This window comes from Myotis yumanensis, unplaced genomic scaffold (assembly GCF_028538775.1).
Source record: "Myotis yumanensis isolate MYYU_CA2020_CCGP unplaced genomic scaffold, mMyoYum1.0.hap1 SCAF_19, whole genome shotgun sequence".
Classification (NCBI taxonomy): Eukaryota; Metazoa; Chordata; class Mammalia; order Chiroptera; family Vespertilionidae; genus Myotis; species Myotis yumanensis.
This window is the reverse complement of record NW_027223770.1, coordinates 1129471-1144212: the sequence shown is the minus strand read 5'-3', so window position 1 is coordinate 1144212 and position 14742 is coordinate 1129471. Positions and strand designations below refer to the sequence as shown.

The following is a 14742-nucleotide window of genomic DNA, read 5'->3' as shown; positions in this document are numbered from 1 at the left end:
CATTGAAACATATGCTGTGCAGATGTTTCTTTCCTTCAGCGACTGTGTCAAGCAGCGAGGATGGACCGGCTTCCGGCATGTGCTCCCTTCCTTTTTTTCATGATACCTATATGTTTCCTTCATAAGACTTTTCTCCATTGGGAAGTGCACCTGTTTGTTTACCTGCTTACTGTTGCTCTGCCCTGCATACCTGTACATTCTATAAGGGCAGGAACTATATCTGTTTTTATTTACTGCTGTGGACCTGGTACAAGGCAGCCAATCAAGTATTTGGTGAATAAATGAATGAGGTGCATCTGGCTAGCAAGTGGTAAAACTGGATTCAAACCCAGACCTGTTTAACTCCAAAATCTGTGTCCTGATTTATGATGCTATGAGCAAAACTGCTCCATTTCCAATGGAATGTCAGTGAAATTAATTTTAGTATAAAAACATAAAATTGTTTTAGAATTTGATAGTCCATATGCTAACACTCCAGTGACAACAGAGTACTTGATCAGCCTGTGTCCTCACACACACGGGGCTGGGCAACATGGAGTAGACTGTACTTGGCAGCTTGTTTGCAAGATCTTTTGCAATGATTCTTTCAACTCTATAAAATACTCTGTGAAATCAAATCAAATGATTTTGGACAAGTTACTTAACTTTTTTAGGTCATTGTTTCTTCATCTACAAAAGAAGGAAATAACTATTTTATAGGATTCTTAAGGGGGACTAAAAGAAATAATAGATGAAAAACCCCTATCACAGACAAGTGCACAATAACTGTGACTTAAACTCTAGTCTTTAGGGTTAACTTCTTAGGGCTCCTTTTTACACTATTTCTGAATGGTTCAGATGAGCTGGATTGATTCACCAAGTCACCAAAGACTAATGACACAGGGAGGGGATGGGTGGGCACTTGCTCTGCAAAGGAAACTTAGAAATCCATAGGAGGTCCTGAAGTGACTCTGAGAAGGGACTCACCCCTTCTGCAATGATTCTTTCAACTCACTATTCTATGCCAGCAAATTAAACAGTAGCTGACTCAGAGGCCACGCGAACAGAAGCACACAGCAGGGCACACTTGTTTCCTTAGCAAACAGAATGCGATGGCCAAGTTCTTCATGGAGCCGTGCATCCTCTGTGCGTTATTTTTATCTATAACTCAGAGATCTGTCCCTATGTCATGCAGATGCTGTCCTATATGAGAGTTTATTCCAGCAAAAAAATTAAATCATCACAAACAGAGCTTTCTGTTAGACCAGAGTTATTGTTGGGGAGATTTAATGCATACGGAAGCAGATCACATTCTGCTGGGGAAAAGAGAGACGGCTGAATATTTCCTGGGTTTTAAAAATCAGATTATTTCTTAACATTTCAAAGAGTTTCTTAATTTTTTTCCCAACACGTTAGAAAAATAGGTGTTAAGGACACAATTTGCATGGGATGCCAAGGGCTGGTATTTTCCTGGAAAGATGCTTACTGTGTGTGTAAAAACCCCACACTGTCCTCCAGAAAATGTCCTTGGCATTTGTGTGTTCTCTAAAGCTATATTCTGGGAATGTTCTGCATCTAAGCTTTCAAGGAGGGGGAGAAATAATATTTTAAAAAAGATTTTAAAATTTAATTTTAGAGAGAGGAAGGGAGAGAGAACATCAGCGTGGGATTGAGCCCATAACCGGGTATGTGCTCTGACCGAGTATCAAGCCAGCAGCCTTTCAGTGTGTGGGATGACGCCCAACCACACCAGCCAGAGAGAGAAATCGCATTTTGATTGGTGTGGTTTAATATTTCTTTGGATTCCATGCAAAAATAAAAAAAGGACACTAGAGGGTGCTGTTAGAGTTTCCTTTTCACTGGGTGGTACTGCAGATGGCAGTGCATAAGCCCTAACAACGCCATCCTGTTCTGACCAGGACCAAATTGCAGTGAAACCAGGTGTGGAAATAGGTTCCAGGAGGGCGGGGTGTTCGGGATGGGTGATGCCTAAACAATTCTGAATTAGTGAGAAAAAGTCGTTATCAGCCCAAGCCTGCATGAGCATCATCTTTTGATAATTAATTCCTTTAGTTGAAAAATTTTTTATTCTACTTCAGTGTCAAACAGCTAGGATGTTAGACAATGTGAAACAGTTGGTGCTCTCAAGTTCTGCCTTTGGGATTTTGAGTAGAGCACATTCCTACTTCTAAAAATAATTTAAGAAAATAATTATAGAATTCCCAATTGTCAGAAATACAAGGTGTTGCTTCTTTTGCTGTGAGACAAACACCAAATTAATGAGGTTCCACAGCAACATCCTTTATAACTTTTTCTAAGCATATGCTCTCCCTCCCTTCCTTGAGGTGAGGCCACATTTTTTGAGTGTTCTGGGTTGCGTAAATATGAACTGTCATGTGGTTTACATTTGTATAGTGTCATTTTAAAACACAAGAATGTTTTAAAAGAAGCGTGATGTTCTCATTTTAGAGAGAGCAAAGTTAAGGTTTTTGTGACACACTGAACAATTTGTTTTAGGCCGAGAGCTAATAGAGGAATGAGGATCACCCCCTGGCTCTGCTTTGCAGGTTGTCAGCGAAGGGGGCTCCTTGTTTCTAGCGCTGTGGATGCATTCCTCCCTAACACAGAGGATTCACTTACTCAGAGACAGTGTGGAGCTGGCCTGTAGATGTCCAGCTATCCTCCCTCCCAGACTCAGGGGAGGTCACACTTCTCCTTTCTCTAAAAGTTAGTGACAGCGATGTGACTTGCTCTGGCCAATGAAATGGGAACAGAAGTGATATGTGTCTCTTGTGGGGTGTGGCTCCCCACACTGCCTCCCTTGCCAAGATGAACCCCAAAGACGTGTGCTGTGGCAGCACCAGAACACAATGAAGCATCTTGGCTCTGTGGGATAGTGTGAGCAGGACAGTTTCAGTGCTCTGACTGTTTAGTAAAACCCCCGTGAAGCCATCTGGATCAGAGCTCTTGTTTGCTGGGAGTTTTTTTATTTTTATTTTTACTTTTTATTGCTTCAATTTCATCAGTTGTTGTTGGTCTATTCAGGTTTTCTGATTCCTCCTGAGTAAATGTTGGAAGATTGTATGTTTCCAGGAAGTTGTCCGTTTAGCCCAGGTGGCCTTTTTTTTTTTTTTTTTTTTTTTTTAACAATGTTTTGTATTTCTGTGGTGTCAGTTGTTGCTTCACCTCTAGCATTTCTGACTTCATTTATTTGGGTTCTCTCTCTTTGTTTCTTGATGAGTCTGGCTAAAGGTTCATCAATCTTGTTTATCTTTTCAAAGAACCAATTCTTGGTTTCATTGATCTTTTGTATTGTTTTTTTTAGTCTCTATGTCATTTATTTCCAATATGATCTTTACTATTTCCTTCCTTCTACTTCCTCTGGGATTTTCTTGTTGTCTCTGTCTAATTCTTTAAGTTGTAAGGTTATGTGGATTATTGTTGATTTTTCTTGTTTTTTGAGGTATGCCTGTAATGCTATGAATTTCCCTCTCAGGACTGCTTTCACTGTGTGCCAGAGATTTTGGGTTGTTATGTGTTCATTTCAATTAATTTCTGATTAAGTTTTTAAAATTTCTGTCTTGATCTCATTGGTAACCCATTCATTGTTTAATAACACGTTATTTAGCCTCCATGTGTTTGAATGTTTTTAAGTGTTTTACTGTAGTTGATTTCTAATTTCATGCCATTATTATCTGAGAAGATGCTTGATATGATTTCAATCTTCTTGAACTTGTAGAGACTTGTTTTGTATCTTAACATGTGGTCTATCTTTGAGAATGACCCATGTGTGCTTGAGGAGAATGTATATTCTGCAGCTTTGGGGTGAAATGTTTTGTAAATGTTAATTAAGTCTCAAGAAAGACCTAGTGTTTGTCAGACTGTGGAGAAAGGCAGCACGTGTGCACAGTTGGTGGGAATGTAACTGGGAATAGCCACTGTGAAAGCCAGTATGTAGTTTCTTCAGGAAATTAAAAATAGAGTTACCATCTGACCCAGCAATTCCACTTCTGGGTATTTTCCCAAAGGAAATGAAAACACTAACTCAAAACAAATATCTGCACTCAGATGTTCATTGCAGCTTTATTTATCTATGTATGTAATTAAATTTATTGGGGTGACATTGGTTAATAGGGCCATTTAGGTTTCAAGCGCACAGTTCCCTCATTCATGCTCTGCATATGGCAGGTGTGCCCCCCACCCAGTCCCGTCATCTTCCATCATCATGTATTTGCCTCCCTTTTCTGTCACTATCTCCCCACCCTCCACCGCCTGGCACCACCATCCTGTTGTCTGTCTGTGTCTATCAGTTTCAGTTTTACATCCCACATTGAGTGAAATCATGCGGTTTTTAGCTTTTTCTGACTGGCATATTTCACTTAGCATGATGTTCTCAAGGTCCATCCATGTTGTCACAAGTGCAGTATTTCATCTCTCTCATGGCTGAGAGCATCCATAGGTGGATGCACTGTCCCTTCTTTATCCAGCCCTCTGTCCAAGGGCGCCTGGGTTGTTTCCATGTCTTCGCCACAGGAAGAACGCTGCAGTGAACATAGGTGGGAATCAGTCTTTGAAAATGAATGATTTCAAGTTTTTCTGGTCGACATGCAGAAGATGGATTGCTGGGTCATATGGTAACTCTATTTTTATTTATTTATTTATTTGTTTGTTTTTAAAATAAATCTTTATTGTTCAGATTATTACAGTTGTTCCTCTTTTTCCCCCCCATAGCTCCCCTCCACCCAGTTCCCACCCCATCCCATGCTCTTTACCTCTCCCCACCACTGTCCTTGTCCATAGGTGTATGATTTTTGTCCAGTCTCTTCCCACACCCCCCAAACCCCCTTCCCCCTGAGAATTGTCAGTCCACTTCCTTTCTATGCCCCTGATTCTATTATATTCACCAGTTTATTCTGTTCATTAGATTTTTTTATCACTTGCTTTTTAGATTCACTTGTTGATAGATATGTATTTGTTGTCACTTTGTTGTTCATAATTTTTTAAAAATTAAATCTTTATTGTTCAGATTATTACATTGGTTCCTCTTTTTTCCCCCCATAACTCCCCTCCACCCAGTTCCCCCGCCACCCTCGCCCCTCACTCCCCACCCACTGTCCTCATCCATAGGTGCACGATTATTGTCCAATTTCTTCCTGCACCCCCACACCCCTTTCCCCCCCAAGAATAGTCAATCCATTCCCTTTCTATGTCCCTGATTCTATTACAATCACCAGTTCATACTGTTCATCAGATTATTTATTCATTTGATTTTTAGATTCACTTGTTGATAGATGTGTATTTGTTGTTCATAATTTGTATCTTTACCTTTTTCTTCTTCTTTCTCTTCTTAAAGGATACCTTTCAGCATTTCATATAATACTGGTTTGGTGATGAACTTCTTTAGCTTTCTCTTATCTGTGAAGCTCTTTATCTGACCTTCACTTCTGAACGATAGCTTTGCTGGATAAAGTAATCTTGGTTGTAGGTTCTTGGTATTCATCACTTTGAATATTTCTTGCCACTCCCTTCTGGCCTGCAAAGTTTCTGTTGAGAAATCAGCTGACAGTCGTATGGGTACTCCCTTGTAGGTAACTGACTTTCTTTCTCTTGCTGCTTTTAGGATTCTCTCTTTGTCTTTTGCTCTTGGCATTTTAATTATGATGTGTCTTGGTGTGGTCCTCTTTGGATTCCTCTTGTTTGGGGTTCTCTGCGTTTCCTGGACTTGTAAGTCTATTTCTTTCACCAGGTAGGGGAAGTTTTCTGTCATTATTTCTTCAAATAGGTTTTCAATATCTTGCTCTCTCTCTTCTTCTGGCACCCCCATAATTCGGATGTTGGTGTGCTTGAAGCTGTCCCAGAGGCTCTGTACACTCTCTTCGTATTTTTGGATTCTTTTTTCATTTTGCTTTTCTGGTAGGGTGTTTGTTGCTTCTTCATATTTCAAATCTTTGACTTGATTCTTGCGATCTTCTAGTCTGCTGTCGGATCGCTGTATAATATTCTTTATTTCAGTCAGTGTATGCTTAATTTCTAGTTGGTCCTTTTTTATATCCTCAAGGGTCTCACTAGACTTATTGAGGGTCTCACTAAATTTATCGGCGGTTTCTAGAAAATTCTTGAAAAACCTTATAACCGTGGTTTTGAACTCTCTATCCAGTAGTTTGGTTTCTTCCATTTCTGTCATCTGTGACCTGTTTCTTTATCACCACATTTTGGCTGCCTCCCTGTGTTGACAGAGTGGCTTTCTGTGCTAGGTGTCCTATAGGGCCCAGTGGCTCAGCCTCTCCAATTACCTGAGGTGGACACTCTTGGTGCACCCCTTTGTGGGCTTTGTGCACAGTCTTGTTATAGTTAAACCTTGACTGCTATTCGTATCACGGGGAGGAATTGACCACCAGGCCAATTGGCTATGAGGACCAGCTGTGTCTACAATAGGAGAACTGCTGTGCTGGAGACACCCTTATGGGGCAGGACTTGCTTTAGCGGGGCTTTGGGTGCTCACTGAGTCTTCCCCTTGAGTGTCGCTTATGGATGTGAAGAGTTGAAATCTGGTATGGTCTCACACTGACCTCTGGGTACACTGGCTCTTGGATATCCAAGGAGGTGCTAATTTAGCCTCTTCCTGAGGCTACCCAGCAGGAGCTACAGAGATATCTTCAGATTCCTCCTCTTTGTTTGGGGTTTGGAAGTGCCCAGATGAGGCCCAGCTGTGAAGCAATGTAGGCTGCTGTCGAGCCTTAGGCCTTCTTTGGAAGCTTTGGCACTCTTTGACACAGCAGCAGTTTGTTAGGTTTTAGATTGCATAGGAACAGGCCATTCCTATGCAAAAGCCTCTGCTCACAGCTTGGGTAGGGTTGTAAATTGGGTGGGGCAGGGTCTCAGGGAATCATCAGGGCGGAGCAAACCGAAATGGCTGCCAGTCAGCCCTGCCTCAGAGAGATCCCGGGGTCTCTGTGTCCGGCGGCCCTGTGCAGGAACAATGATCGCTGCAAGCACCTCTGCGAGAAAGCCGCCCTCAAGTTCCGGCTGATGCTAGACAGTCCAGTTTCTCCCCGTATGAGTCTGGGTCCCCAGAGTCTCGCCCCCCAGAACTGGAGTTCAGAGCAATTGGGAGCTTGTATCTCCCTCCCGATTGAAAAAGACAACAATGCACCCAGTTGCCAGCCCGTTTCTGTGCACGCCTCCGTACCTCTGCACTTCCGCACCTTCACACATCCTACCAGTCTCAATGCACTTTTCTCTTTCCTTCTAGTTGTAGAACTTCCACTCGGCCAGCCTTCCCGTGGTTCTGGATGATATCCGTTTGTCTTTTAGTTGTAGTTTTGATGTGGTTGTGCAAGGCAGCAAGTACAGGTGTGTACCTATGCCACCATCTTGCTTCCTCCTCAACTCTATTTTTATTTTTTCGAGGAACCTCCATACTGTTTCTCAAGAAAATACAAGGCAGCTGGTGCAGACTCAGTCCGCATCCCACTGCTTTCACCAGGGATGGGCCATGCGCCTCTACGTGCGAGAGACAGGACCGGTATCCACATGCACATTTAAGAACGCTCAGGATTTCTGCTCAGCTTTTTCCAGACTTCCAGGAAAAATCAAAATTGCCATTAGCTTAAATCCAGAACAACTTGAAAATAAGCCTGGAGTGGGTTTACCTTGTACTGCTTACAAAGAGGTTGCCACCTGCCTCCTTCTGCGCGATTCCTTACAGCCCGCAGTGCTGTGTGAGTGCCACAGGCAAGTGCACAAAGGCAGTGATGCTCAGGCCATGCAGACCTGGCCTCCTTTTAAAATCACAGCTTGCTATTTAGTGCGCAGGCTCAACATCGGTAAGAATGATTTCAGCCACCAAGTAACGAGAATACTGAACACAAAGTTTATTTAAGCATAAAACACATTAAAAAATTATTTGGTTGATTTATAAAAAGAGAAGGAATTGGGTCTGAGGGAATGGAAGTGGGTAGGGCTCCCAAGGTCTGCAAACAACATACCAGTGACCAGGCTCATGGAGAGGTTGGAGGACACGAGGGTAGGGAAGGAGCTCATCATACAGAAAGGGAGCAACACGCAGATCAGAGATCAGACACTTGCAAACTGAGAAAGAGTCCTCAGAGGGAGTCGTCCCCCCAGCTGTTGCTTCTCCACATTGTTCCCTCTTCGTAAAACCTATGATCCGGAAACAGCACGGGCTGGACAGATTCTCTGATCAGATTCCAGTCAGACGTTTCTAACCAGAATTTTGTCCTTTATTGGTTATTTGAGTGAATCAGTTTCTAGTGACAACTGTTTGAAAATTTTTACCAAGATATATGCTTTCCACAACTGGCTTTGGAAGCCCCATTGTGTCCTTTGAAAGAGGAGTTTGAAATTTCACTCATCTCCAGATCTCTGATCATTTGAGGCAGGTGGCATCCTGTTGAGATTCTGGACACTTTGAAATAGGTTTTGAGTTAAGGGCACACACCTTTTATCCTACAGGGAATGGAAAAACGTAAATTACAGTACTTCATATAGCAACCTTGAGTTAATTATGAGGTCGTGACTGATTTATACACAAAATGCCACAATGAAATCTGGGTCATGACGAGAAGCAGTGTCCAGACTTGACGCTCAGTGGAAGAATTAGAGGCTGCAAAGAGAAAGGCACATAGTGAGCCCTATAAAAAATCCTGTTTGATAAGGATCAGAGATCTTTGCAGTTCCCAACTAATTGCCAAGAACACACTTTGTCCACGTGACCACGAAGAAGCAGAATTAACCCAACCTGCAGAGGTGCCTGCTGGCCTCAGTGGCGCCGGGGGACCCTGAGCGAAGGCCACTGTAGGAAGTGGCATTTATTGAATCAAACATTCCACTCCCAACCACAGCCAGTGGACTTGGCAGCCAGATTTAAAGCCAATACTATTTTTAAAAATAATTACTTTTTAAATGATTTTAAAAATCATCATCTTTTAGTAAAAGAGCAGGGACCCAAAGGTTAAAAAAAAACCCCAAAAACCAAAAGGGTGCTAAAACTTCTTAGGACTTTTTCAGATAGTTCCTTCTTAATGTCTGAATTTTTATAGGCCTGTTGCTGGCAGCTTGGCCTCAGTCATGACGTGCTCCTCTCAGTGGGAGGAAGTTCCTGCGCCCCAGCTGAAGCCAAGAATCGGGGTGTCTACCTCGGCAGCTCTTGCCGTCCTCTTGCAGGGTGCCCGTCACACAGCTGCACAAGGGCCCCTCCACCCGGCTGGTGCAGATCTGCTCACACCCTCCGTTGTCCTCACACCAGTCCAGCCCTGAAAGAGAGCAGTTAGTCAAGTTCATGGCAGAGAGTTACCTCTTCAGCTCACCTGTCAGGGCACGGCTGGAGCAGGGGTGGGGACCTTTTTCCTGCCAAGGGCCAGCTGGATATTTATAACATCATTATCAGGCCATACAATTAAAAAAATCTTTATGGTTGAAAGTATTACATATTCCTCTTTATTCCCCCATTGACTTCTAGTCAGCCTTCGTCCCCCACCCTAGGCCTTCACCACCCAATTATCTGTGTCCATAGTTATGCATAGATGCATACAAGTTCTTGGGTTGATCTCTTCCCACCCACCCACCCTCCACGCCTTCCCTCTGAGACTCCACAGTCTGCTCCATGTGTCTATGTCTTTGGATCTATTTTGTTCATTAGATTCCACATATGAGTGAGATCATGTGATACTTGTCTTTCTCTGACTGGCTTATTTCACTTAGCATGATACTCTCCAGGCCCCTCCATGCTGTCTCAAAGGGTAAGAGATTCTTTTTTTACTGTTGCACAGTATTCCATGGTGTAAATGTACCACAGCTTTTTTATCCACTCATCTACTGATGGGCACTTGGGCTGTTTCCAGATCTTAGCTATGGTAAATTGTGCTGCTATGAACATAGGGGTGCATAGTATTCTTTCTCATTGGTGTTTCAGGTTTCTTAGGATATATTCCTAGAAGTGGGAATGCTGGGTCAAATGGCAGTTCCATTTTTAATTTTTTTGAGGAAATTCCATACTGTTTTCCATAGTGGCTGCACCAGTCAGCAGTGTACTAGCGTTCACTTTTCTCCACATCCTCACCAAGATTTGTTGTTAATTTGTTGATGGTAGCCATTCTGACAGGTGTGAGGTGATACCTCATTGTCATTTTAATTTGCATCTCTCCTATGATTAGTGACTTTGAGCATTTTTTCATATGTCTCTTGGCCTTTTTTTAATCTCCACTTTGGAAAAGAGTCTATTCAGGTCCCTTACCCACTTTTTAATTGGATTGTTTGTCTTCTTTTTTTTTTAAGCTGTATGAGTTCCTTATATATTTTGGATATTATCCCTTTATCAGATGTATCATTGCCAAATATGTTCTCCCATGTGTGGGCTCTCTTGTCATTTTGTTGATGGTTTCTTTTCCTGTGCAAAAGTTTTTTGTTTTTGTTTTTGTTTTGTTTTTTACCATATTTTGATGTAGTCTCATTTATTTTCTCCTTAGTTTCCTTTGCCCGAGGAGATGTATCCATAAACATATTGCTATGAGAGATGTCTGAGATTTTGTTGCCTATAGTTTCTTCTAGGATTTTTATGGTTTCATGACTTACATTTAAGTCTTTTATCCATCTTGAGTTTATTCATTTTTTTGCATGTACCTGTTCAATTTTCCCAACACCATTTATTTAAGAGATTATCTTGACTACATTATATGCACTTATCTACTTTGTCAAATATTAACTGAGCATAAACTTGGGTCAATTTCTGGGGTCTCTGTTCTGTTCCATCAAACTATATGCCTGTTCTTGTGCTATTACCAGGCTGTTTTGAGTATAACTTGATATCTGGTATTGTGATTCTTCCAACTTTGTTCTTTCTCAAGATTGCTGTGGCTACGTGGGTCTTTTTTGGTTCCATATAAATTTTTGTAGTGTTTGTTCTAGATCTTTTTAATATGCCGTTGGTATTTTAATAGGGATTGCACTGAATCCGTATGGTTTCTTTGGGTAATACAGACATTTTAATGATGTTAATTCTACCAATCCATAAACATGGTATATTCTTCCACTTGTTTATATCTTCCTCTATCTCTTTTTTCAACATCCTGTAGTTTTCCAAGTACAAGTCTTTTATCTCCTTTGTTAAAGGATACTTTAAGATACTTTATTCCTAAGTATCTTAATTTTTTTTGTTGCAATGTTAAATGGGGTTGTTTGTTTAGTTTCTCTTTATGAGAATTCATTATTGGTGTATAAAAATGCCATCGATATCTGGGTGTTAACTTTGTATCCTGCTACATTGCCAAATTCATTTATTAAATCTAGTAGTTGTTTGTTGGAGTCTTTAGAGTTGTCTATTTACAATATCATGTGATCTGCAAATAATGAGAGTTTTACTTCCTCCTTTCCCATTTGGATGCCTTTTATTTCTTCCTGTCTGATCACTGTGGCTAGGACTTCCAGTATTGTGTTGAATAAGAGTGGTGAAAGTGGATGGAGAAACCAAGATGGCAGCATAGGTAAACACCGGAGATTGCTGCCCCGCACAACCACTTCAAAAATACAACTAAAAGACATAACGGACATCATCCAGAACCACAGAAAGGCTGGCTGAGTGGAATTTCTACAACTAGAAGGAAAGAGAAAAGCATACCGAGACTCAGAGGAGGTGCAGTGCTGAAGTAAATACAAAGGTGCGGAGGTGCATGCGGAGAGGGCTGGCGGCTGAGAACACGATTGTCTTTTTCAATTGGGAGGGAGTCTCAGGCTCTGAGCTCCAGTTCCAGGCGAGTCTTTGGTGACCCAGACTCACACGGGAGAAATGGGACTGTCTGGCATCGGTCAGAACTCAAGGGCAGCTTTCTCTTGGAGGCACTCTCAGCGATTGCCAGGACCTCTGAAGGCAGGACTGAGAGCAGCCATACTGCTGGCTGGCTCGGCCCACCCTGTTGATCCCCTGGGACCCTGCCCCGCCCAAGCCATACACCGAGGCTTTTGCATATGAAAGGCCCGGCCTTTTGTTATCTGAAAATAACTTAACAAACTGAAGTGGCCCCAAGGCCCCAGGGTAACTTGCATTGCTTTACAGCTGGCTTCTGCTGGGTAGCCTCAGGCAAAGGCTAGATTAGCACCTCCTTAGATCCAAGAGCCAGTGTACCCAGTGGTCAGAGTGGGACCATCCAATTACAGCTCCTCCGATCTATAAGGGACACACTCAGGGACAGACTCAGTGAGCACCAAAGCCCCACTGAAGCAAGTCTTGCCCCATAAGGGTGTCTTCAGCACAGAAGTTCTCCCACCGTAGACACAGCTGATTCTCACAGCCAATTGGCTTGGAGGTCAAATCCTCCCAGCTTTACATACAACAAACAAGGCTTAACTACAACAAGACTGTGCACAAAGCCCACAAGGGGGTGCACCAAGAGTGTCTACCTCAGGTAATTGGATCATTTAGCACAGAAAGCCACTCTATCGACACAGCAAAGCATAAAAAATGCCAAGACAAAGAAACAGGACACAAATGACAGAAATGGAGGAAAGCAAACTGCTGGATATAGAGTTCAAAACCACACTTTTATGGTCTCTCAAGAACTGTCTAGAAGCCGCCGATAAATTTAGTAAGACCCTCGAAAAGACTGGCGAGACCGCCGATAAACGTAGTGAGATCCTCAAGAAAACTAATGAGACCCTCGATGTTGTGATAAAGGACCAACTAGAAATTAAGCATATTAATTGAAATAAAGAATATTATACAGACTCCTAACAGCAGACCAGAGGATCGCAAGAATCAAGTCAAAGATTTGAAATACGAAGAAGCAACAAACACCCAACTGGAAAAGCAAAATGAAAAAAGAATCCAAAAATACGAAGAGAGTGTACAGAGCCTCTGGGACAGCTTCAAGCACACCAACATCCGAATTATGGGGGTGCCAGAAGAAGAGAGAGAGCAAGATATTGAAAACCTATTTGAAGAAATAATGACAGAAAACTTCCCCTACCTGGTGAAAGAAATAGACTTACAAGTCCAGGAAACACAGAGAACCCCAAACAAAAGGAATCCAAAGAGGACCACACCAAGACACATCATAATTAAAATGCCAAGAACAAAAGACAAAGAGAGAATCCTAAAAGCAGCAAGAGAAAGAAAGTCAGTTACCTACAAGGGAGTACCCATACGACTGTCAGCTGATTTCTCAACAGAAACTTTGCAGGCCAGAAGGGAGTGGCAAGAAATATTCAAAGTGGTGAATACCAAGAACCTACAACCAAGATTACTTTATCCAGCAAAGCTATCGTTCAGAAGTGAAGGTCAGATAAAGAGCTTCACAGATAAGAAAAAGCTAAAGGAGTTCATCACCAAACCAGTATTATATGAAATGCTGAAAGGTATCCTTTAAGAAGAGGAAGAAGAAGAAAAAGGTAAAGATACAAATTATGAACAACAAATACACATCTATCAACAAGTGAATCTAAAAATCAAATGAATAAATAATCTGATGAACAGTATGAACTGGTGATTGTAATAGAATCAGGGACATAGAAAGGGAATGGACTGACTGTTTTGGGGCGGGGGGAAAGGGTGTGGGGGGTGCGGGAAGAGATTGGACAATAATCGTGCACCTATGGATGAGGACAGTGGGTGGGGAGTGAGGGGGGAGGGTGAGGTGGGAACTGGGTGGAGGGGAGTTATGGGGGGAAAAAAGAGGAACCAATGTAATAATCTGAACAATAAAGATTTAATTTAAAAAAAAAGAGTGGTGAAAGCGGTCTCTCTCTTGGTGTGCTAGACTCTTGGGTTGATGGCGGGAGATGGGCTCCCTATTACCCATGTGGCTTATGGCCATATGGGCCTCCACACATGGACCAATAGACTTTAATTAGCTGGGATGCTGAACCACTCTGACAGTAACGTGGAAAGGAAGCTCTGGACACTGGCCTGCTCCTGGAACCCCAGTTGCACCTTTTCCTGGACTGGCTTCTCTAAAAAAAACAAAACTTCGATTCCACTAAAAAAAAAATGGGCCAAGAAGGAGATCAGGCAAAGAGTGGTGAAAGTGGACATCCTTGTCTTGTTCCTGTTCTTAGGAGAGATGATTTTAGTTTTGGCCCATTAAGTATGATGTTGGCTGTAGATTTGTCATATATGGCCTTTTTCATGTTGAGATATGCTACCTCTATTCCCACTTTGCTGAGAGTTTTTATCAAAAATGGGTGTTGGATTTTGTCAAATGCTTTTTCTGTGTCTATTGATATGATCATATGATTTCTGTCTTTCAATTTGTGTATTTGATGAATCACGTTTATTGTTTTATGAATACAGTACCAGCTTTGTATCCCTGGAACTAATCCCACTTGGCCATGGTGTATGATCATTTTAATATACTTCTGGATCCAATTTGCTAATATTTTGTTGAGGAGTTTAGCATCTATGTTCATCAGGGATATTAGCGTATAATTCTCTTTCTTTGTAGTTTCTTTATCTGGTCTAAAATTCAGGATGATGCTGGCCTCATAAAAAGAGGTTAGAAGTGTTCCTTCCTCTTGGATGTTTTGGAGTAGTTTGATGAGTATAGGTGTTAGTTCTCATTTGAATTTTTTGTAAAACTCATCTGTGAAGCCATCTGGACCAGAGCTTTTATTATTATTATTATTATTATTTTATTGCTTCAATGTAATCAGTTGTTATTGGCCTTTTTGGGTTTTCTGATTCTTCCTGATTTAGTTTTGAGATATTGTATTTTTCTAGGAATTTGACCATTTCATCCACATTGTCCAGCTTGT

The 14742-nt window shown here is 41.8% G+C and overlaps 1 protein-coding gene across 1 annotated transcript in view; it reads right to left on the bottom strand.

Moving 5' to 3' along the window:
- Positions 1 to 7851: 7851 nt before the first annotated feature.
- TECTA (tectorin alpha) overlaps positions 7852 to 14742 on the bottom strand; it is a 111279-nt gene continuing 104388 nt past the window's right edge. Inside the window, exons 23-24 of the mRNA XM_070399891.1 lie at positions 9138 to 9254; positions 7852 to 8605 (exon numbers count right to left, since the gene is read on the bottom strand). Coding sequence (XP_070255992.1) covers positions 8505 to 8605; positions 9138 to 9254 — 218 coding nt within the window. The 3' untranslated portion in view covers positions 7852 to 8504. The remainder of the gene's footprint in view (positions 8606 to 9137; positions 9255 to 14742) is intronic.